Source organism: Lemur catta, chromosome 5 (genome assembly GCF_020740605.2).
Source record: "Lemur catta isolate mLemCat1 chromosome 5, mLemCat1.pri, whole genome shotgun sequence".
Lineage (NCBI taxonomy): Eukaryota > Metazoa > Chordata > Mammalia > Primates > Lemuridae > Lemur > Lemur catta.
Genome location: NC_059132.1, coordinates 69,439,505 through 69,465,237, shown reverse-complemented (window position 1 = coordinate 69,465,237; position 25,733 = coordinate 69,439,505). Strand labels below are relative to the sequence as shown.

Sequence of the window (25,733 nt, the reverse complement as noted above, 5' to 3'; positions counted from 1 at the left end):
TCTGGGAATAGAAGGAGTTGGACAAATGCTCCCTCAAAAGGCATGAACATTTGGACAGAGCTGGGGACTGAAAGAGAATGATGTTCTCTAGTTTCACCCATTAGTGAACCAACTAACAAATACAATGGTGTTGTTGTTATTCTTTTGCCATAAGCAACAGGACTCTGTGTGTGGGCAGCAGTTTAGTGGGGAGGAGGATAAGTCGACCCCTTTTTGTCCTATTGATTTTTTCCTATTTGCATGACTTGAGCAAATTAAATGATGCAATATGGCTTTTTGTTACAAAACAAAGTGAGAGATACCACCCAGACACATATGTTGATTCGTAGGAGCTGTTTACATGAGAATAGAGTGAAATCTACCGTGAACTGAGCATAAAAATTAGATTCAGCCTGGGTATTTTTTTTTTTTTTATGCCTGGGCCAGCAAGACTGAAGCACAAGTTTTCCAAGAGTCTCTCAGACCTTGACAACTGCAGTGCTGTAACAGAGGAATTCTTAATTAAACCTAAAATGGGGAAAGGGAGGGGGAGCAAAGACACCTGATTGTTTATTTCACGTGCAGTGATTGTTAATGACGTGATCCAGCAGCCTTTCCTTGGAGTACAGTAGATAGCGCACATCACTGCATCCCATGGCAAGAACGATATTGCGACCAAAAATAAGCTTGTCTTTACAGTCAACCAACACTATTTTCGTATTTAGATTTATTAACGCAAGGAAAATGCAAATGCCATTACTCTTAAAATAAATTTTTAGAGATCTTCCAAGACACCTAACTACGTCTGAGAGCCTGCATTTATAACGTTACAAAATGAGAATCATCTAAGTTTTATGTGATAAATACGCCCCAGCAAAATCTTTCTCCAGATTTTCAGGTTCTTAACCAGAGTACTAGGAGTTCCTTTCCGCTGGTTTAACTAATGTAATGCAAGACACCCCCCTCTGACGGGGCTGGGGATCATAAACCAACCATGCTTCAACATCCTTTACAATTCAATCCTCTCTCTAACCGAGCACGTGGAGAAAACGGGACAAATCTTTTTACCCTAGAAAAATAAACCGGAAACCACAGCCACCTTAACTTACAGTTTCACTGCAGTCAATGCCAGATTCGACCCAAAACACACTGTTAATCGCGATTCTTTTAAAATATTTACCCAGCCCAGGATGCGGGTACCACAGAAGCGTCTCTTTTCTGAGACAGGCAAGTTTGCACAGCATCCGGATCGCGGACTCTGGGGGCGGGAGAGCCATCTGCACGCCCCAGAGAAACCCACAACGGAATCATGTTAACGCTTTAGAAAAGTTATCAAAAGGACTCCTCGAACAAGTTTTGCCTTTCTTACAACTCCCAGCATTGCCAGAGCCACAGGGAACCCCACCCCGCCAGTACGCCAAGTACGCATCCGTGAGGCCGGTGTGTGCCTACCTTGTTCTCCAGGCGTCCCAGCCCTGGACTGTCACTCCGCAGGCAGCAGGACAGCCGAGGGTAGAAGCCTCCGCACAGCATCTCTCCCCCACTCAGCAGCTCCAGCTGGGACATCATCCGCCTGTCTCTCCTTTTCAGGCGCTTCGGGGGGCTCCCATTCAGGCACCTTCTCCTCCTCACTCCGCTCCCTTCGCCTCTTTCCCCAAACTTAGCATCTCCTTCAAAGAAGCCCAGAGCCACGGCCAGCAGCAGCAGCAGCTTGAAGGAGAGCATCTTCAGCATCGTCTGCCCCGAGCGGCAGGGGCTGGGCGCGGGAGGACGGGGGGGAACGCCGCTGCCCAGCAGGGGCACTAGGGCGCAGCTCCGGGAGGAGGCTGCAGGGCTGCAGGGCACTCGAGAGGCAGAGGGAGCTGGTGGGGGCGAAAATATGTGGAGCGATGCAACTTTGCAAAAGATAGAAGACGAGGCGATGGGTCCAATGCCCGAGGGGAGCCCGAGGAGCGAGATGAAGTTGTGCGGGTGACACCGTTTGCGGTTGCGCCAGTGTCAGTTGGGTTAGGGGCTTTCTGCTGCAGATGGGAAGTGGGAGGAGGAGGAGAAGGAGTTGGAAGAGGAAGAAGAAGAGAAGACGGTCACAGAGGTTCGCTTGTCCGTGTAACGGGAGTTGTTTAGGTGGGACAGTAGCAGGAACCGAAATAGCGACGGCGGCGGCGGGGCAGGCGGAGGCAGGGCCAGCGCGGGGCTCTGGATGATGCTGAGGTCTCCTCTGCCGGCGGCTGCAGCTTCTCACACAGCCTCTCATGTTTCGCTCCCTCTTTTCTTCTTCTTTTTAACTAGCGCGCGGGGAGGTGCTGCCACCGCGCGCCCCTTGACGTCACCGCTTCTCGCGCGCCCCCGCCCGGGTGGGGGGAGGGGAGGGGGCGGCCCCGGCGCGAGCGCGGCCCCCGGGCCCGGCGGCGCCTTCGGAGCCAGCCTCGAGGGCGCGGAAGCCCGCGCGCCCGGGTGGGGGCGTCCAGGGCCCGGTCCCCGGCTGGCCTGGGGCGAGGGCGCAGCCGGGAGATTCCGGGGCTGCCGGGCGGTGGCCTCTCGCCGGCCCCTCTCTCCTCCCCGCGGGCTCTCCGCACTGCCCGGGCTACGGGCGGCCACGCCGAGGCTCCGAGAGAAAGTGAGTAAGAGTGGGCCGCGGGAGGCGGGAAGGGAGGGCGCCTTCCAGGGCCTCCCCCACCCCGGCCCCGGCCCGCCCCTCGCCCCCGGGGAGGAGGAACTCAGCGGGCTGGAGCCGCCGGGAGAGAGCTTTTCTGCGCCTTTCCCGGCCCGCGTAGACACCCTCTTCCGCCCCCAGTGACTTCCAATGTGAAGCTCAAGTTCTCAGAGTTCTTTCTTGGGGTCTGACTTAGAGAAGTGGGGACAACCCGGATGCTGCGGGTGGCTGAGGAGGCTGAGATGGTTTGGGGGCTCTTCCGACAAGGGACACCCATGCTCGCTGAAGGTCCTGCAAGCTACTGAAGTGGCACGGACGCGTGCGCGCGGCGTGGCGTGGGGTGTCGGGGAGCAGGCCGAGCCCGGGTCTGCCTCCCAAAGGGCTAGCCCTGCACGCCCCCTTCCGAGGGCCCCACCTGTGCCTCGCGGCTCAGCCCCGCCCAGCTGGTGCGGCCTGGGAGCGCTGGTTCCCCGGCCCCGGGCGGGCGGAGAGAAGCAGCTGATCGCGGAATCCGCGTTCAGTTGAAATCACACACACACGCACGCACGCGCGCGCAATTCCTGGGGGGAGATTCCTGGGGGTGTCAAAACAGGCGTTAGTTCTGGAGGAAGGATTAGTTGCAGATTTGTGGGCGTCCACGAGCGCTGTGCCCTGTTTGTCCCTGTGTATACAAATAAATTAACCTCTCCCCTAGCTCGACAAAGTCTGCGTAAAAAAAGTGTTTCTAAACAGATGTCTGCGTTATCAAGAGCAGTGACTTGACGTTTACCGTATCCCAGCAACTTGGCATCAGGATGAGTTTCTACGTGGTTGCACGCAAAATGTGCCTTTTGCCCACTTAGGTATTTAACAGGGGAGCTGATTTCCTGGTATATGGGCTTTGATGAGAAAATAAAGTTTTTCTACTTTGGCAATGGAAGAATGTTCATCATATTTGGATTTGCTTCACTTCTTGGACACGGATTTCGCCAACCTAATATGAAAGTTGGTGATGGTTGAGATGGGTAGCTGATTAAACTAATTACTTTTAAAGTGGTCACAGCGGCTAGGTAAGGCTGTCCCTTTCACTTGAGCCCGCATTTTCTAGTGGAGTTAGACTTTTCCCAAAAGAGGTGACCGACTGTAATAACTGAAAAGAATCTGCTGAGATATTCCAATCAGACTGCAGCTAAAGGTAGGGCCCTGATGACATACTTAACATTTCTCCGAAGGACTGTTGGGTATATACACATGACTTCTGCATACGTGTGATTGTAAATGCTACTTTGGATCCCATAGGCTGTTTTATCTGACATTCTTCCTGCTTTAAGGACTTTTGCTATCAAGTAAATCAGAGAGCTCTAAGAACTTTAAGACATTAAACTCTCTCATTTAATAGAGATGAATCCTATCAAAGTTAAATCACTTGCACACATTCATCTAATTAGGTAGTTTAAAAACCAGGACCTAGGAACCCAATTTAGGGTAATTTCCACTATTCAAGACTTTATTCCCAAATGCTAGTTTTATGTTTCTTTTCCAAAATAAAAATCCTTCTAAAATCGTATATCAGTGGTTTGGGCTCTCACTCTAAGTGATGAATTCATGTTAGTAGTATTGAAACAGGCCTTCCTTATGATTTGCACCTCAAGACTAAGGACGCTCAAAGGTAAATAATTTTAGTTTTAAAATATTAGGCATCTGTTATAACCTATGGCCCTATGTTTCAAGATACGGAGAGTTTATAAAAGATTACTGAAATAAGACATCCTTGTTCTTTCTTGATACATGGAAGCTAGAATTGATCCCATCTACTGTTTGTCATGAAAATCAATAAATCAGGTCACTTACAAGATAGCTGAGCTAAGTGTTACTGATGTAATTTCCAAATAGTCACTAAGCGGTGTTACACAAATGGACTAACTTCTGATTTCTTTCTTCCACAGGGAAAATTGCAAACCTCACCTACAACTAGACTGAGAGCATAATTTCTTAGGAATCAAGAATCAACACTGGGTTATTTCTTAAGATTAAACCTTGAAAGCCCACTTGGAGGCTGCAGCAGGGGAGCATAGCCATCTACACACTTGAGAATGAAAAATGATCTTCTTTCGTCAGGGAGGTCTCCTTCCTCAGCTAACCCACCGGAGTGGTGAGAAGAAGGGCCCCCTACCCAATCGAACTCACCTAGATGAATAAAATTGGCCCTTTTTAGCAAGGAATGGGAGCTGCACAAGGGTGGCCAGATCACATCTTCTGCTAACTCCACCACAGAGCAACTCTCTCCAGGACTACAACCTATGTTTGGGTCATGCCCTATACAAGGGCACCTGGAGTGGGAGGTGAAATCCTGCCCTGGCTTCACTCACCAAGCAGGGTGTATTGGTATGTGGCTATATTTACCTGAAGGATGTGGATCCTTTTTCTAATTTGCACCAAGACTTATTTGCACCTTGTATGGGCTAGTGCCAACTCTGACCAACCCACCCCCCTACCTGAGTCCTGTCTAGGGTATATGCCTTACTTTGGATGAAGTAGTGATTATCATGAACAAATTAGGCTTATGGTAAAAGATGAAATATTTGATGCAAATTGAAATTAATTTCATAGGTAAAGCCCAGAATCTTACCATGAATGTGAATTATGTATGTATGTATATGTGTGTGTATATATAGTTACATGGGTATGTATTTTTATGTATAAGAAGTTAGGATAATTTAAATTTGGTAAGTATTTAAAATAAAACTATTTTGAGTTTCGGAATCAGTTTTATATATGGACTTCTGGCCTTCACAATATATATACTATTTAATTCCATTTTAACAAATATATATTTTATTAAGTGCCAGGCACTGTGCTAAGCAATATGTATACAGTGATGAAAAATACTACCCTGCCCCTAGATAGTTAATAATCTAATAAGGAAGACAAATGATGAGGTCACAAGTAAACTTATAAATTAAAGTAAGGGCTATGAAAGAAATGCCAAGATGGAGACTAACAAGGCAAATCTATTTCAGTTTAAGTGACTGGAAAAAGCCTTTCTGGGGAAATGGTATTTCAACTGAGACCTGAGGATAAGTCAGGAGTACAAAGTGACTCCACCCTGCCATTTAAAGTATAGGAGTGTGTGGGTTCAAAATAGAATTTGGTACATTTGAGTGAAAGTGTAGAATAAAATAGATAACTGAGAAAGGAGATGCTAGAGGCCAAATTAATAATTTTTTAGTATAGACTCCCAGTAATGAAATTACTTATTTGTCATTTCCTTTTGTTTTTTACACGTGCCCTTTGTTCTTTCCTACCTTATCCTCATCCATCTTTGACTCTTTCTTTAAATCCTTGCTTAACACTCAGCCTCTTCTAGGAATTGTTCTAGTTTGAATGGGTCCTTCAGCCATTGCACCTCATCTAGTAAGCATGTAGGTAATATATTTATTTTTTATTTGTGTATCATTGATAACCATCTGAGAGTTTTTCATATGTGCGAATTGAATATCTGTGAGATTGCAAGCCCCACAAGGGCAGGAGGTGCATTTCCTTCTTTGGCCGCCCCAGCAAAGTCTAGTTCAGTCTCACGGTACAGCAACCAGCCTCTCAATAAAATGCTGCTGACTGGCCGATCTTGTTTGACTTGATGGTTTTTAAAGGTTTAAAATGGAGGAAATATTTGCATTATGAAAATTCTAAACTGTTAAATGGAAGGGAATACACAATTTAAAGTGCGCCATCATTAAGGCAGTTCAGGAGACCTTGCTACTAAAGTGTGATTCCACAGAGGAAGGGCAGCCAACAAAGCCAAAGAATAAATATATACCTTTTAAAAATTAAAGATTGGTTATAGTTGAAGTAAACTGACACAATTGTAGGGCTGCTTGTAGGAGTTTTTCTGCAGTTATTCAGTCTTTCTTTCAAAAGTCAGCACCTACTGTGTGCCAGGCCCTGCTCTAGGAACTATGGACACAGCAGTGAACAAAACTTCTCTTACGGAGCTTGTGTTCTAATGGAGAGAGATAGGTAAATGGATATGAAATATAACAGATGGCAAGGAGTGCCGCAGAAAAAAGGGAGCATGGGGAAAGAGTGCAGGGGTTGAGTGAAAGAATAATTTTCTGTCGTCAGGAAAGGTGTCTACTGAGGCAATATTTGGGCAGAGATTTGAAGCAGTGAGCCATGTACGTGCAGATACCTGCAAGCATAGAGAACAGGAAGTCAAAGTGTGTGAAGCAAGCGTGCTTGGTCAGTTCAAGGATTAGCAAAGAGGCCTACGTGGCTGTAGATAGTGATCTCCCTGTGTCTTCCCTCTGTGTGTCTGTGTCTGTGTCCAGATTTCTCCTTTTTAAGGACACCAGTCATTGGATTAGGGTATACCCTCATGACCTCATCTTGTCTTGATCATCTGCAAAGATCCTATTTGCAGATAAGGTCATATTCACAGGAACTGGGGGTTGGGACTTTACTATCTTTTGGGGGGACACAATTTAATCCATAACACAAGATAAGGGATCATTGCCGGGGTGATGCAGACAAGAACAGACTAAGAGGAAGGAGCAAGCCTCTTCTCTCTCCTTTTCCATCCTCCCTCTAGTACCATCCTCCCTCTAGTACCCTGTCTTACGTAGGATTTCCTATAAGCATAGGCTGAGACAGGGATTCTCGGGCAAGTGATTCATTAAAAGGTACTTTTATGAAAAGGAGAGTGAGGGAAGCAGAATATGGCCCGGGAAGGAAGCTATGTAAGGACAGAAACTGGAGTTAGGTTCAGCCTGATCCCACAGGGGCCTCTGGGGTGTGAACTGCACCACAGAATTGGTCCCAACTTGACACAAGGGTAGGGGGGTTGATTTTTTTTTAACCCATATATCAGTTGGTTATTATTTTCAGGTTGTCCCCTAAGGGGACATATACTCCCAGGTATGCAGGTCTCATTCTGCCAAGAACAATTCTCTTTAGAAAGGAGAGATGTGTACTGTTAGCAGCCTAACAAGCTTTAGTAGCCTATACTTTTCAAGGAATCTGTCCATTTCATCTATTGGCATAAATTTGTTCATAATACGGCCTTGTTATCCTTTTCTTTTATAGCATCTGTAATAATGCCACCCCTCTCGTTCCTGATATTGGTAATTTGTGTCTTCTTTCTTATTTCCTGATCAATCTGGCTGAAGGTTTATCAGTTTTATTGATTTTTTTGCAAAGAACCACTTGGTTTCATTTATTTCTCCTATTTTTTTCTGTCTTTTTAATTTAATTGATTTCTTCTCTGATCATTATTGTTTACTCGCTTCCACCTACTTTGAGTTTCATTTGCTCTGATTTTGCTGATTTCCTAAGATGGAACCTGAGGTCATTGATTTGGGACCTTTTTTTTTTACTAATGTAGGCATTTTCCCCTTAGTACTGATTTGGCCACATCCTACAAATGTTGAAATGCCATGCTTTCATTTTAATTCAATTCAAAGTACTTTATAATACCCTCTCTTGAATTCTTGTTTGACCCATGGGTTATTTAGAACTACGTTAATTAGTTTCCAAATACTAGGGGATTTTGGGGGGGAAGGGAGGAGACTTTTTGTTATTGATTTTAACTCAATTCCATTGTAGAAAGAGAGTATCCGCCTTATGAATTGAATTTTTTAAGTTTTTGAGATTGTTTTATGGGCAGAAAAATGGTCTATCTCAGTAAACATTCTATGTACAATTGAGGATGTATTCTGTCTGCTATTGTTGGATGGAGTGTTCTATAAATGCTGATTAGGTCAATTTGGTAGATAGTGTTGTTCAAGTTTTCTGTTTCCTTATTGATTTTCTGTCTACTTGTTCTAGCAATTATTGAAAGAGGGATACATACTGACATCTCTGAGTATGATATGGAATTTTCTGTTTCTTCTTGCAGATCTATTAATTTTTGTTTTGTATATTTGGAAGCTGTTATTGGGTGAATAAACATTTAGCATTGCCATCTTCCTAATGAATTGAACCTTTTGTCAATAGGAAACATCTTTCTCTGTCTCTAATGATAATTTGTGTTCTAAGATTTTCTCTGTTATGAGTATAAACCCTGTTTACTTTTGATTAGTGTTAACATGGTGTATATTTCCGCATTCTTTTACTTTTAATCTATTTCTGCCTATATATTTAAAGTCCATTTATTGTAGGCAGCATACTGGGTTTTGCTTATTTTTGCCTATGTGACTACCTATGCCTTCTAATTTAGGTGTTAAAACCCTTTATAATACATTTGATGTGATTATTGATGCAGTTGGGTTTAAAGTTCATCACCTTACTATTAGTTTTCTATTTGTCCTATCTATTTTCTATTTCCTTTTTCTCTTTTCCCTGCTTGTAGATTGAGTATTTTTATTATTGCATTTTATCTCTGTTATTAGCTTATTAGCTCTTATTCTTTTTTTAGTGGTTACTTTAGGATTTAACTTATCATATTGTATCTTAATAGTATACCACTTTATGTATAAAAACCTTAAAACAATATACTTCATTTCTCCTTCTTGGTCTTTGTACATATGCTCCACATTTTTTTTTTTTTTTTTGAGACAGAGTCTCACTTTGTTGCCCGGGGCTAGAGTGAGTGCCGTGGTGTCTGCCTAGCTCACAGCAACCTCAAACTCCTGGGCTTAAGCGATCCTACTGCCTCAGCCTCCCGAGTAGCTGGGACTACAGGTATGCGCCACCATGCCCGGCTAATTTTTTCTCTATATATTTTTAGTTGGCCAGATAATTTCTTTCTATTTTTAGTAGAGACAGGGTCTCTCTCTCAGGCTGGTCTCGAACTCCTGACCTCGAGCGATCCACCCGCCTCGGCCTCCCAGAGGGCTAGGATTACAGGCGTGAGCCACCACGCCCGGCCTACTCCACATATTTAATAAACTTCAGTGTGTATTGTTATTATTTTTTTCTTTAGTGAGATATTTATCTTTTAGAGGGATTTAAAAATAAAGATAAAAGTATTTTATATTTATCCACATACTTACCATTTCTGGTGCTCTTCATTCCTTAGTGTAGATCCAGATTTCTATCTGGTATGATTTTACTTGAAGAAGCATATGTTAACAGTTCTTGTAATAAAAATCTGCTGGTGATGATTTTATTTTCAGCCTTTGCATGTCTGAAAAAGTCTTTATTTTACCTTTATTTTTGAGAGACGTTTTGCTGGGTATAGAATTTTAGGTTGACAGTATTTTTCCCCCCCAGTACTTATAGATATTGCTCCATTGTCTTCTTAATTCCATTTTTCCAGGGAGAAATTACTCTCATTTTTATTTTGTTCCTCTGTATATAATGTGTCTTTTTTCTCTGATTGCTCTTCATATTTTTCCTTTATCAGTAGGTGTAAGCTATTTAACTCAAGTATATCTTGGTGTAGTTTCTGTCATGTTTCTTGTACTTGGGGTTTTTTGAGATTCTTGGATCTGTGGGTTTATAGATTTCATCAGATGTTTTTGGCCATTATGTCTTCATTTACCCTCCCCCACCTTTCAGGGAATCTGATTATATGTATATTAGGTCACTTGAAGGTGTCTTATGGGTCACTGAAGCTCTCTTCGTGTTTTTAATCTTTATTCTATTTCCTTTTAGATAGTTTTTATATCATTCAGTTCACTAATCATTAATTCTACAAGGTCTAATCTGCTATTTCTTTCATCCCAGGTTTTTTTTTTAATTTCAAACATTTAATTTTTATCTCTAAAAGTTTGTTTTGGGTCTTTTAAAATCTTTTCAGTCTGTCCTTTACCTGACCCATTTTTTTCTACATTCTTGCACATTCTTGAACATATGGAATACATAGTTTTAATGTTCTTGTGTACTGATTCTATCAAATGTGCCAGTTCAGGGACTGATTTCATTGATTTGTTTTTCCCCCTTTTATAGTTCCTATTTTCCTGCTTTTTTGCATGCTTGGTAATTTTTATTAGATTCTGTTACGTTCTAAGTGTTTGCATCCCCACAAAATTCGTATGTTGAAATCCTAACCTCCAATGATATTAGGATGTGGGACCTTTGGGAGATAATCAGGTCATAGAGTTGGAGCCTTCATACATGAGACTAGTGCTCTTACAAAAGAGACCCCAGAGAGCTCTCTCACTTTTTTTTCTGCCATGTGAGGGTAGGAGGGGAAGTTGGCTGTCTGCAACCTGGAAGAGGGCTCTTTCCAGAACCAGACTAGCACCCTGGTCTCAGACTTTCCAGCCTCCAGGGTGGTGAGAAATAAATGTTTGCTGTTTGAGCCACCCAGTCTTTGGTAATTTGTTCTAGCAGCCCAAACTGACTAAGACAGATTCCAAACATCATGATTTTTGCCTTGCTGGGTGCTTGGTATTATAGTCCTATAAATATTCTTGAGCTTTGCTCTGAAGTGCAGTTAAATCACTTGGCAACAGTTTGATCTTTTCAAGCTTGCTGTTAAACTTTGTTAAGTGAAACCAAAACCACCTTTAATCTAAGTCTAATTTTCTCCACAACTGAGGCAGTACTATTCTAGATACGCCTAAAAAATAAAATCAGTCACTACCTGATTTTCCTTGAATTAGAGGTTTCCCCCTCTGGCTATCTGCAACACCAGCTACTCTTAGACCTCTGTGAGCTCCACGGATCTGCTCCTTTCAAGTGGTTCTTCCTTTCCTTAGGTAATTTCCCAATATGCATGTTATATTATACTAAATTCCCAGCAAAAGAATTGAGAGTGATCCTCTGCGGATCTCCATAGCTCTTTCTCTGTGCTGCTGTCTCCTCTACTCCAGTGCCCATGGTATCCCTGAGCGCCATGTCTCTCTCCTCAATTCACAATGATTGTCTGGCTCTGTCTGGATTCCCCCTCCCTGCACTGCAGCCTGGAAAATCTTTCTGGGCAGTAAGCTAGGACAGTCACAGGGCTTGTTTGTTTTCTCTCTCTCAGGAATCAATGTCCTCTGCTTACTTACGTGATGCACAGTGCCTAAAAACTTTCTCCAGTTTTTTAGTTCCCATTGTTATAGTATTACAATATTAACTATATAGTCGTTTTAGGTGGAGTGATAAATCCAGCCACTCTTACTCCATCTTGGTTAGAAGCAGATGTCTTACAATATCTTTTTTTTCTGTGAAGGGGAAGATTTTTGATAACCAATTCAATTTCTTTCATAAATATAGGATATAACAAGCCCAGTCACCAGTTCAGTGGGTGATTTATTTTAAATTTTTTTGCTGTCAGCCTGTGTTCATGTCTTTCTCTCTCCATAGGCCTATTGCTTTATATAACATACATATTCACAAATTAGCCTCACAAGGTAGTTGGTGGGAATTTATGTCAGCCTCCATTTTTGTGCCTCATTATGAATAGGGATCCTAACTACATTTCCTCCTCTTAAATCAAGCCTTTTAGTTCTGTCCACCACCTTTTGTTTCCAGGGCTATGCTCATGCCTTCTTCCCTACTCTGCCATTACCCTGGGGAACTATGACTCTCAGAATGTTTTTTTTTCCTGTTGCTCCAACATCAACAGTTACTTCTTTCGTTTATGCTAGACAGTGTGTTAAATTTATTTAGAAAACACACAAAAACCCTTTCTACTTTTTTTTTTTTTTTTTGCCTAGAGGGTAACACCTGGCCGCTGTGTATTCTGAATAGAAGGAGAGGGAAACCAGCAGCAGACTTTCAATAAATGTTCCTGTTTTCAATCTTACCCTGAACTCTGCTGGGCATCACACCTGGCATGCTTGAGTCTATAACCCGTCAAAGTTCTGAAAGGCAGAATGGCTCCTTCCTTGGCTGCAGCCTCTGTATTTGTCCTGGACTGTGTCTTTTCGTAGCCTGCCTCATTGAACTCCACTCTTCCACTCATGTTCCACCTTCTAGAAAGGTGTTGAAATTGTCCATCCACTGATGAGCTCCTTGTTCTTTTTCACTGCTCTGTTTGCCCCTCCCTTTTTAAATAGGTATGCTTTAGCCCCCCCCTTATCCTTGGCGGATACATTCCAAGACCCCCAAGTGGATGCTCGAAATCGCAGATTGCCATCAATCAGAGAACATGTTTCTGTTTATGCCTTCCACCCATAAATGTGATGCTTTTTCCGTCTTAACTAAGCACTTATCATGCACTGTGGCTATAACTTTTACTGTTTGAAATGCGACAGCAAAACTAGCACAAATTTCTTTTGCTTTCTTCACAATTTCACAAATAAAAGATTTGTTCCTACTATGGATCTTAGCAACCTCAACATATGATTTTTTTTAATTTTCTTACTAAGTCAGGAACTTCACCTTTCACTTAAAAGAAGCACTTAAAGGTTTCTCTGTGACATATTCAAACTGCCAGCACCACTACTGTTGCATTTTAGGGCCATTATTAAGTAAAATAAGGGTTACTTGAACACAAGCACTCCACAATCTGATAACCCAGATGGCTACTAAGTGACTAATAGGTGGGTAGTGTCTACTGTGTGAATACACTGGACAAAAGGATGATTTATGTTCCAGGTGGGGTAGAACATGAGATTTTATCGTGCTACTCAGGATGGCATGCCATTTAAAACTTATAAATTGTTTATTTCTGATATTTTTCGTGTAATATTTTTGGACTGACGTTAATCACAGGTAAATGAAAATGTACAAAGAAAAACTGCAGATAAGGGGAGACTATTGCATTCTTATTTAATGGAATCCCAGGAACAAGAGGAAATAAATTCATGTCTTCAGTTTGTAGTCTTGAACTGGCACCACTTGCTATCTAGTTGCTAAAACTAAAGATTACATATTTTTTTCCTGAAATGTACATTTAATTGTTTAATTGACACTATTGACCAATTTCTTTCACTGAAACTGTGTCTTCTCTTGATTCTGTAACTCCAATCTTAACTGGTTTTCCCCTTATTTATCTGGACACAACTCCTCAGTCTTCACTTCCTCTCTACATCCCTTTACGTGTTTTTATGCCCCACCTTCCTGTGCTTGGCCGGCTTCTCTTGCTGGTGTGCCCACTGGACATTTCCACTTGGATATCCAGCTAATACTTTGAGCGCAGCACACCCTAAACTGCATTTGTCATCTTCACTTCGCAGGCACCTCTTGTCTCGATGGGCGATACTTCCACTCTTCTAATCACCAATCCAGAAATTTAGGAGTCATCTTCACATCTTTCCAATACCTCCTGAATATTGCATAAAATTATTCACTTCTTTCAATCCTCTCAGCTACTGCTTCTTTTATTTATCTATCACTTTAATTTTGTTATTATAGAAAATTTTTAACATAGAAAAATGCACCTTTCACTCAGTTTCAACAATTCCAACATTTGGCTAATCTTGTTTAATTTTATATTCCTCCCTTATTTCATCCTTCTACTGGATTATTTTAAAATAAGTTCCAGACGTTTTGTCATTTCATCTGGAAAAACACTTTTCTAAAAGGAAAAGATTTTTAAAAACATAGGCACAAAATCTTTATTATCATAAAAATAATGATTCCTTAATAATCTATTCTTAGGTCCAATAAGTAATATATTCATATGTGCAGTACATTTCCTTGTTTGTCTTATAAATTTTTGTTTTCATAATAGGTCAGTTCAAATCTGGAACTAAGCAAGATCCATACACTGCATTTGGTTGATACGATTTTATTGATTTTCCTTTAGAGAGGTTCTTCTTTTCTTTTTGTTTTTCTTTTCTATGCATTTACTGAAGAAATCAGGCCATTTGTCTTGTAGAATCTCTCACATTAAGGATTTATTTGATTGTATTCTCCTGGTGTCTTTAAACATGTTTCTCTATCTCTGCATTTTCTGTAAACTCTTATTTGGATCTAGAGGCTTGATTAGAACTTTTGCAAGAATATTACATGAATGGTTTCTACTGCGTCACATCAGGGAGCACATAATGTATGGCTGTTTCTCTTTTTGTGACATTAAATATTAAGATTTTTCAGTGGCTTTATACTATTATACTAATCCATCCATTTATAAAATTCCTATAACTGTTTGTCTGATGGTTTCAACAACTATTCATGAACACTGTCTAGGTCAATTATTTGTTAGGGGTCTATTATTTCTTATCAGCTTTGCTGCAACAACTTTTTAAGGTTTCTGTGCTTATTATTTCTTTTTCTCCACTCTACTCCATGATGTCCACTGCCACTAAATGAATTTTTGCATACCACCACACATTTCATATACTCCCCCTGCATAAAATTCTCCAATGGATTCTTGGTCAATTCAGAATAAAATCCAAATTTTATAGATAAACTGCATAAGAGCTTTTATTATCTGGTCCCTGCTGACCTAATATTCACTTTCCATTTATAAGTGCTTAAAATTTCCTGAAATAGACTTCTTCTTAAGGTAGAGAAGTTGCAAACTGTTGGTTAAACATTTATGGGAAATGAGAGATAAGTTAATGCACTGCTGATACACAGACAGATGGCATCAAGCTTCATTCCCATGACATTTTCTCTTAAAGTTACTATGTAGGTATAAATAACTATGGTTTAATTCACATGAAATATAATTGTAATTCTATAGTTGATTTATTTTGATTCCATTTATAGTAAATTTATTCATAATTCATTCTATTTTGCTATATAATTAATTCATTATAAAACAAATTTTAAAGACTATCTATTAATTATACTTTTTATACTTTACACATTATATTTATTTATGTAATTCAACTGAATAAAATTTTATTGCTGGATATAAAATCCATAAGAGCAGCTACACCGACTAGCAGATGGTATCTATATGAGTTTCCTTACAGATAGTTGGCCTTATTAAGTGTCTACAGTTGGTCCTTCATCTTGTCTGAATCATGATGAAATATTCTATCTGCAGCATTCACTGCTCTTGGCTACAGTTGTAGCCTCTGTGACCTGCCACTATCACCACATCCTCTTTTGTGCTGCCAGCCCTGCATCCTATATGTGTTTTTAAGTCTCCAAGACTTTGCTGATGCCCCATTGAAAATCCACGGCTCACTGATTTGCTCTCTGCCCATTGACTGGAGTTGATGCCAATGAGAGGGACTGAGTTGGGATGGAGATCGCTGGGCGTTTGCAACAGGAGTCTCTCTTATAGATTTCTCATGATGCCTGGAAGTTATGTCTGTTAGAATTACATCTTGTCAATTCAAACTCATTTAAAAGAAAGAAATGGGCTTATTTAGTGGTAGTGACTTAAAGTGTTATTTTTTATAGTTTGCTAGAATTTTTCTTTAGTAAATGTCAATTTCCTATAATACCTGAATCAGCTGCAGTGGTATAATTTGCTAATACATTTTCCTTTGATGAAATTGGAAGGGTGAGCTAATGGGACCAGAGGGTGTGCAGAAATGGTACTTAATTATAAAATAATGGAAAACAGTCTACATCATGAAATTACCTCATAAACAGAACGATCACAACTGAGATGATTCAGTAATTAATGATTACATCAATTAAATTAACTCATTTGTATCTCAACCCTGTGTAAATGATGTGAGAAAGTATAATACCTTAACTATGTAAACAATTAATAAAATATGGAAGACATTATAAATTCACAGAATTGAAAGCCCACACAGCTATAGAATTAATTACTTTTGGGTGCATTAAGTGTTTTGGAAACTAAACATTAATTTCCTGGCTTTGACTCACATCAAGACCACCTTGCAGGAAAGTTTAATTCCTCAATGAGTATCTATTTATCATTTACCTAAATGTTTGGCAACTAAGCCACAAAAACAAAATATGCAAATGAATACTTGCTAATGACTGAATGAAACATGCTCTATTTCTAGATGTTTTTAATTCAAGAATAACACAAAAATACTAAGACTTACTTATTCAAAATAGGCTACTTTAATCAAGATATCGAACCAATCCTCAATGATACTAAACTATGTATGATTTTGGCAATTTGACAATCTGTCAAAATACTTTTTTTAAAATATGAAAGATAAGTATAATACAAATCTCATTAGATCAAACCTAAATATGTGATCACTTAAATATTATTAAATAAACATTTAAAGCATTACTTATAAATAATTGTCTTGGAAAAATATTGTGTTAATAAAACCTTTATTACATAGTTTAAAATATGAATTTACTGTAGTCTTTTGGTTATGTGGTCTGGAAGGGGACAGATACATTTCTGAAAGAATGGATGTTCTGACAGACTAAAACAAAAAACTTAGCATGTAAATTTTTGGACCAAAGAAATTATTAAACCTAAGACAACGATATATCTGATTCAATAGAATGTGAGATAATTAAAAAATTATTTGTGTCATGCAGATCAAGATCACAAATTCTACGTTATTCTAAAAATTGTAAATTGCATATATCACTGTGTTTGCAAAATATGTGGTTTACTTATAGAGAAATTCTTCAGTTTTTGTGGGAAGTATGTCTAAATTTTATGTTCTTCCCAAGGGCATGAAGTTCTGCAAACATTTTCATTTATTAGTGGTTGTAAACACCTGGGCATTTTGTAGACATTACAGATATTTTTATATGCATAAATTCAGAATAAATTTTGGATATAAGAGAAAGCTTTTAACTTTAAAATCTATTTGTATTTCCTAAGACCAGAGGTTCCATGAGATTCAACCTTTTGGTGGTTTGGTTTGTTTACCTCACATAAAATGTGATTTTTCTACTTAAAATATCTGAAAAATATATTCTCAAATATCAACTAGTTCTTGAAATTTATTTGGATATTTATAAGTGTCAATTAACCTAAATATCAAGATTCCATGTCCTTTAAAACAGATAATATTTTTTCTTTTCGGTAAAGGGATGGAGAATTATATTGTGGGTTTTTTCTTGTGAGTATGAATCCAAAACATTTGAGCCAGACTTTATTTTCTTGTGAAAAATAACTCCATCCTAATCACCATATGTGCATTGTTTATTGCTTTTAAAGGATAGCTTAAGATGATTAATAAGCACCTGAGGAAGAATAGTTTTACTTTCATCTTGAAAAGGTGAGAGGCCCTGAGTGTGAGGCCAACCCAAAGCCAGCACTACATCTGGAGCTACAATGTGGTTCTGAAATAAAGTCTTCACTCACAGTCAGGAAAAGAATTTTTAAAAACGTGTTGATCTTGTGAGGTATGGATGTCGATTTAGTGTCTCCGCAGGGGAAAAGTGAGATCATATTTCTGAAATTCAGTGTTGCATTCTGTAAGTCTGTAATCAAGCCTTACCTCATTTCTTTTAAAACTGGGCTTTTCCGTTTTCTTCATCCCTGCTGGGACATAATGAATTTCTCAATTCCTTTTGCGTTACTTATATGGATGGATGGCGTTTTATTTTTAATAGGTGCTTCTAAGATCTTTTTCTCTTCGATTTCTTATGTGACATTTTCCTCCCTAGTCTCTGAATGCGTTTGATCAATTATTTTTGTGCAATAGAAGTTTCTCATGTGACAGGCTAGCAGAAAGAGCTGTATTTAAGCCTTTATTTTATGCTAGGTGCACTAGAAAATGTTCTGCATCTATTATCTCATTTAATCATCTTAGCAACCCTACAAGGAAATAAAATACATTTTATATATAAGAAACAAAAGCTCAGTGAAGTGAAGAAAATTTCCCACGGTCACATAGCTGGTAAGTCACAGAGCTATGTATAACACAGAAATGTCCAAAGGCCATGCTCAATCAGTTCACTAGGGTGCTTCCAAAAGAGCTGGGCTGTGATTATTTATTTTAAATACAGATGTCGTATTTTTGTGCTTGTTTTCTGATTATCAATCTAATACCACATGTTTCTGTATATGCCCTGCCAACAATTCTCTCAGCAGTACCTGTTTTTATCATGTGTCTTTAAAGTCTGAAGTTCATTGCATATATAACATCTTAGTCATTGCAGAACAGACAACAAAACATGATTCTCTAAGTTGTTCTCATTTCCACTAACCCCTTCCTTCCCTTTGCCTCATTCACCTACTACTTGGTCATCACCTTTGTCATCACCTCCAGTCTGACATTCCTCTCTCAGACTGCATCCTCTGCATTGGTTATATGTGCTTTGTAACAATATCATCACAAAGTTAGCAGCTTAAAACAAAACACATTCATGATGTCCCAGTTTCAATGAGTTGGAAGTGCAGGCTTGGCTTCAGTGTCTCTCAATGCTGCTATCAAATTGTTGGCTGGGGCGTCAGTCTCAGCTAAGGCTAGACGGAGTGAGGGAGGATCCCTTTCTAAGCTCGTGTGGTTGTTGGCAGCTTTCAGTTTCTTGCAGTCAGAAATATGGACTGAAAGCCTCTGTTTCTTGTTGAACAGAGATCAACTTTAGTTGCTTGTCACATGGCCCGGGACATAGGCCAGCTCACAATATGGCAGCTGGCTTCTTCAAACCAGCAATGGAGAAAGTCTTCTCTCAAGATAGCCTTTACGGTCTTACATAATGTAATCACAGGCACATAATCATGTACATCCCACACCTTTGCTGTATTCAGTTGGTTAGAAGCAAGTCACGGGTCGCTCCCACACTCAAGAGAATAGGATTCAACAAAAACGTGAACACCAGGAGGTGAGCGTCACAGCTGTCTGCCACATCCTCCTACACTTCAAGGCTTCCTGCTTATTTATTTCCAATATGCCTGTTCCACCTCACTTGGCACTCCAGGCCATTTGGTCCCTCTTCTCCCTCCTGATATATCAGTCTCCTCCTGTCTTCATATTTCTCCTTGTCCTCCTTAGATTAGATTCCTTGCTCCTGTATTTTGATTGCTGTTGTGCTAATACCCTGACTCCCTTGACCATTTGTATGTTGGCTGCATTGACCTGGAAAGCTCCAATTCTAGATAAACCCAATGATTCTCCTCCCCTGAATCTGAACTCAGATGGTACTACTGTAAATTCATGCTTACAAATTCAACTTGGCTCTCAACAGAGTTCAGCAACCTTACTGTGTTTTCCAATGCAGTTTGCTTTCCCACTTTCCATAATGATTCCAAACTTTATTCACTCCTGTCATATCTCCAAGCCTCTTTTCCATCTCTTTGTTATTAGTATGTGAACTTGCCTCCGATATTACACACATAAAAAAAAGCAACCATCGTATGGGATTTCTCTCAACTTCCTACCACCAAATTTACAGATCTTCCTGCATCTGCATCCATTCTTTCCTTTTTTCCTACTGTCACAAGACAAGGGGCTCTGTCTCCTGTAAAAAGCTATTTCTTACACCTGAATCTCATCCCTACTTTAACCTATAGTTTCAACCTCTTTCTCTTCACTGGCTCTGTCATATCAGCATTTAAGTATGTAAATATTTAAGCCATTTCTTGACCCCATGTCCCTCTGAGTAGCTGAGTTCTTAACTTTCTCTTCCTGTTCACAGCCTGACTTCTTGAAAGAGCTGTGTACACAAACTATCACTTTTACCTCACTTTCCACTGGCTTCTCCACCCACCCACTTCTGACTTCCAACTGCAATGCTCCACTGAAAACAGTTCCTATTAAGCTCACCAGTGGTTTCTACATCCAGTTACTATATTCAGATAGGACTGTTCCATCCTTATCTTACTTAACCACTCAGCAACTTTAGTAAAGTTGACTACTCTTTTCTTAAAATATTCTTTTTCCTTTTTGTTCATGTCAAGACACACTTCAGGTTCCCATTCTTCTGGCTGTTTCTTCTCAATCTTCTCAACTAGTGTTGTGATTCCCCTGGCTGCTATGCTCTGAATATCATTAGAGGCCATATTCTTTTTTTTTGTTTGTATATGAATTTTGACACTTAGGTAATATTTATTAATAAAATAAATACATTAATATAATAAAATATAACTAAAATATAGAATCACACATTCAGAGAGATAGTATTTATTGATTACTTAATAATTGTTCCTTGCAGGCAGATGCAGTGGCTCACACCTGTAATCCCAGCAACTCGGGAGGCTGAGGCATGAGGATCTCTTGAGGCCAGGAGTTTGAGACCAGCCTGGACAACATAGTGAGACCCTTTCCCTCGTAAAAAAAATTGTTCCTTATGGAATTGGGGGAAAACTATGAAAACCAGAGGAATCTAACTTTTAACTTTTGTTCATCAATTTATGGCAGTTTAAATCAGCTTTTATATTGTTACCTGAACCATCAGAGTCAATGTCAAAGGAATAAAGAGGAAAGTCATTAGGGCAGTTAAATTTTTTAAAATTGCATTGCAAACATGTAGAATAATTTTTAATGAATACTCATTTATAAAGAACCCTTAAAAAAAAAAAAAAAGATGCAGCTTACTCAAGTCCCAAGTGGGGCAAGTTCCATTTACTCTGAATGTGAGAAGCAAATGTGATGAGTAAAACCTTTCTATTTTCTCAAATGCTTTGTGTTATAAAAAACCCCTGCATGCTTTTTCCCTAAATGAAGTCCTCCCATAGGCATTTTAACAAAAATTTAATAAGCAAGTGCTTTCCTGGCCAAAAAAAAGAATTCTGTTATGCAAACAATGAAGAGAACCACAAAAGAAGATCCTGATTGCCTGCTGGACCAGTCTTCGCTCTCTTTTCCTGGATGGCTTGTCCATGCACAGAACTCCTTAGGAGTCAATGAGAGGAAATTAATGTGCACCCTGAGCAGAGAAAATTGAAATGTGCTGAATTAATATTTTGGATCATAAAAGTCACTCAAGGAGAATTCTTTCAATAGGGTGCCAACCACAGTTTGATCATATAATTCTTTTTTTTTTTTTTTTGAGACAGAGTCTCACTCTGTTGCCCGAGCTACAGTGCCATGGCATCAGCCTAGCTCATATAGCAACCTCAAACTCCTGGGCTCAAGCAATCCTCCTGCCTCAGCCTCCTGAGTAGCCAGGACTACAGGCATGTGCCACCGTGCCTGGATAAGTTTTTCTATATATTTTTAGTTGTCCAGCTAATTTCTTTCTATTTTTTTAGTAGAGACGAGGTCTCACTCTTGCTCAGGCTGGTCTCAAACTCCTGAGCTAAAGTGATCCTCCTGCCTTGGCCTCCCAGAGTGCTAGGATTACAGGTGTGAGCCACTGCACTCAGCCTGATCATATAATTCTTATGATAAGGTTTACCTTATTTTTTCCTTCTGAAAGGAAATTTTGTTTTTTCTCAGAAAGATTACTTGCACTGCTTAAACATCCCCAGAGTAAAAAGAGAGTGAGCTTACTTTACAAATAATTCTTAATTTTTTCTGATTGTAAAAGAAATACATTCTTATCATAGAAAATGTGGAAAATACAGAAAACACCAAAGGAAACAAAAATCCCAATAATCCTATTCTACTTCCCACCCTGAGATAAACATTAATAAAATTTTGGTATATTTTAAAAATGTATATTGTTTTGAAGCCAATAAAGTTGGTACCTACTATTGTTGAAAATTTATTTGGGTATATTTTATCTGAATAATGTATATTATAACTTTTAAGTAGCTAGATTAATTTTTTAAAACACATACTTCAACACCTCTGAAGAGAAACTGTCATTGTAATCTTGAAAATCTTGGAAAACTAGATGCTTACTCTACTGGTGCTGCCTTTGCTCACAGTATTTTAGTCTCATTTTTGGAATTGCCCTCAGAACAAGGTTATGAGCCGAAAGACAAAATCATCTTGTAATTTTATGACCTAAATGCTTTTTTTAAAACTTCTTTTTCTTCTTATTATTTTTTGTTTGTTTGTTTGCTTGCTTGATTGTTTTATTTTTCAGCCACTTTTACTTGGAGAAGCAAATCAGAGCTACTTGTAGATATTTTGTGGAAAACAAATGCCTTTGAGTAAATTATCGTGGTTTCTATAAGTGTATTTAGGGTCAGTTCAACCTCAAATATTTCTGCTAATGTGAAGTGACATGTTGCATAAATATTCCAAAATTGCATATTAGTCATTGGTTTCAAACTGTGCAATATATCTGTTCCTGTCACATTTTCTGAGGAGCAGCTCAGCAGTTACAACACTGACAAATTTAAAATTTAGTTTTCAGCAATTTCCTGGTGGAGACAACCCTTTCTTTTCACCCTAGTTTTTTCTCCTTTAGAGGTTAGTCCATTTGGAGCACAAATGTTGCAAGACTTCTTGAAAAGACTGAAGATGCAGGAGAGTGCATGAGCATGTCTTTGTTAGCAACCAGGAATGGCATACAGCTATGACAGCGAAATAACAAGTCTGGATGTGTATGGGTGAAAGTAAAATGTCTCTAGTTTTTAATCACACTATGTAGTAGTGACCAATGGATGTGATAGTGGGAGTCGGGAGTTTTAAACTTCAGCATTTTCTGCTCATTGAGAAGATAGGACTGATGGACGTAAAAGAGACTTAAGAGAAAAAGAGACTTAAAAAAAAAAAAAAAAAGAAGAAGCCATGAGTAAATTTAGCATTCGACACTTCTGACGACTGCTACCCTGAAGCTCCCCTTCTCCAGTGTCTGTGAATCACAGCATTCTAGTTCCTTCCTTTCATATTTCCCTGGTTACATCCAAATAGATTTTATTGCACAGATCAGGAATTCACTACCGATCTTCTTGAGGAGTGTGACCTCATTAATTATGTCTCTACCTGATGCAAAGTGCTATTACACGTTGATCTGTGTGCAGTTGAGTGTGGCAGCAGAAAGGGCAATGATTGTAAAGGACAGAAGACTGAAAACAGAGACTCCTACTTGGTTATTTGCTAACCCAACAGTTGGGAAGTGATTGCTTTCCTTAATAAGTAAGATTCCCTGAAACACTTCACAGTTATTAACAGAGAGATATTTCCACTTGAGGAAGAGTAGCTAGACCTGGCTAAGATTCACCTTTACCTAAGATGCCACAACCACAAAAGTTTCAAGGGCACAAATGTGGGCGCATGACTCGTTTTTGTTCTCTGTAACTCCACTGAGAGAGGAACAACACATTTAGATCAGATGTTGAAGGCTGGAGTTGGAGGAGGGAAAAAAGGGGACCTCCCCCCCCAAAACCTCCAAACATCAATCCAGAGGATAACATGAATTGAGATGGTAAGGCTGACAAAGTATTGTTTGCTCTCTGGGGCTGGTTGGCCCTGTCCCGTTTGATCTCCTGCCTAGCCACTTTGTGGTGGGCATGTTCTACACCAACAGGAGTCTCTATCCTTATCGAAGAAGAAGATGAAGTCAGTAAGACCCACAGGAATAAAAATTCCTTCTCCTGCATGCCTAAGCCAGACTTCTGCGCTCTTGCCTGGGGATCTGCCTCTAGCAATGCCCACACTCATTAAGGGGGATCACACCAACCCATGGCCTTGTCTAGTTTTCAACATTACACCTCTATCTAAACATAGTGCCATAATTCTACAACCCTGTAAAAGTGAAAATAGCAGAGAGGCTGCCTCATCACTGTGAGAAAGTCACACTTAAACTTGCTGAGACATTGGACCTCTATATATATTAATAAAATAGAGATGACAACACCGGTTTCTCGGATTGATTGGCAGGATTAAATGAAACTATGCCAGCCAAGATTTTGGAACTCTGATATATCACACTAATTTAAATCTCTCAACCCTTTATAAATTTCTCCTTACTATCAATTGGTGAACCTCACCAAGGTTTTGTCTCTTAAATTTGTATGTGTCTGTGGCTTCTCTTTGGAACTTGTTTGCCAGTTCCTTGAAGATATTTTATAACCTCTGTAACCTCACTCTGTATGACATGTAATAAACACTTGGCACAGAGTTGGCCACGATTTTCTCCATTCAACTTTGCCATTGTGTTGGGAAAGGACCTGTACTTGTAAATCGTAACTGCTGCTGCTTGAACTCTGCCGTGGCATCTGGAGAAATGATAATCAGCTGCCGCGCTTTGCTTTCCCCTTGACTATATGACTCAGTCCCATGTTGTCATCATCCCCATTAGTGGTCATTCCACATGACGCAAGGGGAAAGAGGGAAGTGAGACTCACCAAGACAACATAAAAGTAAAGATAACATAATAAATCAAGACTTCTGCTAAACCTACAAATGAAAAGTGGCAATTCTGAGAAACACAGAGGTTCAGTTTTTTTGCAATTTATTTCAAGTACTCCGTCAGCTTCCTCACTAATGTTTTATTCCTTCCAGAAGCTATTTTCTGAATGAAAAAGGGTGGAAGTACCAGGATGGTCTTGGTGAGTGATGGCTGTGGAGCCTGTTATGATAATGTCACTACTACGTGTTTGTCTTCTAGAATAGGCTTTGGAAATTATGATGCCATTTGTAAAGAATCTGCTAGTAATGCAAGAGTGTCATGTGTCGGGAAGGTCATCTTGTTTAAATTAGCAACACCCTGACGAAACTAAATTACTATATGAATGGAATTATTGCCAAGCACGAGTGTTTCTGGTTAATTTACACTTAACTCATTCAAAAGATATATCATTGAATTTCTTTATTAAATGAACTAAAAATCATCTATCAATGTAAACTTGGAAAGAATACTAACTAACACTCATGTGCTTTACCAAGGCTAAGTCTTCATTGTTTTCTTTTCCACAGAGTTCTTTAATATGCAAAGAGAAATCCAATCTTGGAGTCTCAAGTCACTTTCTAGAGAAGCCATTTTATTTAATTACTTTTAATTTTTTTCCTTGAACATTTTATGTTTTACCCACTTAATACTAACAACTGCTGCTTTCCATTTGATGCTTTCTAAGGATAATGGTGTTTTTTAAAATTTTAGTTTAAGTATTAGCATGAGTTTGTGATTCTGTCCTTTGTGCCATCACTTTTCTCACCATCATTGTGCTTCTCACATTGTTTTGCAATTTTGTGTTCCTTTTGTATCCCCTTCTACTAATGAAGGGGAGTGACCCTCTCTTATCCTTTTCATATGCTCCGTGGCTGGTATAGTCCCTGCCTCTTTTCACTGGAAACTTCCCTTACAAGTTAGAGGGAAGGGAAATATGCCAGCCTTCTTCAATGTCTGAATTGAGGTAAGAGGCTCAGGCTATGATTACAACCCTTCTATGATATGGGCCAACTATAGCTAAGAATTTGGAAGAAGGAGCTATGGAAATCTTTAGAAAGACTTGAAAAATGCCATCTTTTTACTTCATGATGAGGCACTCAGACAGCTCCTGGGAGAAGAGGTTGAAGGACCACAGAGTTCTTTCTATAGGCTTTGGGGTGAGGATGGGGGAATAGAAAGGCTTTGAATAATTGTACAGCTTGCAATAGCCCTAATCCCT

At 39.5% G+C, this 25,733-nt stretch overlaps 1 protein-coding gene and 1 long non-coding RNA gene across 4 annotated transcripts in view; one reads left to right on the top strand and one right to left on the bottom strand.

The window, feature by feature from the left end:
- LOC123638455 (hedgehog interacting protein) overlaps positions 1 to 2,390 on the bottom strand; it is an 84,329-nt gene extending 81,939 nt beyond the window's left edge. For all 3 annotated transcript variants that reach the window (XM_045552069.1, XM_045552070.1, XM_045552068.1), the window contains exon 1: positions 1,432 to 2,390. In XM_045552069.1, coding sequence (XP_045408025.1) covers positions 1,432 to 1,713 — 282 coding nt within the window. In that variant the 5' untranslated portion in view covers positions 1,714 to 2,390. The remainder of the gene's footprint in view (positions 1 to 1,431) is intronic.
- A 30-nt stretch (positions 2,391 to 2,420) lies between these two features.
- LOC123638454 lies at positions 2,421 to 5,374 on the top strand. Its single transcript, XR_006735363.1, has 2 exons — positions 2,421 to 2,596; positions 4,558 to 5,374. It is a non-coding gene; the product is annotated as an uncharacterized LOC123638454 (long non-coding RNA).
- Positions 5,375 to 25,733: the final 20,359 nt, after the last annotated feature.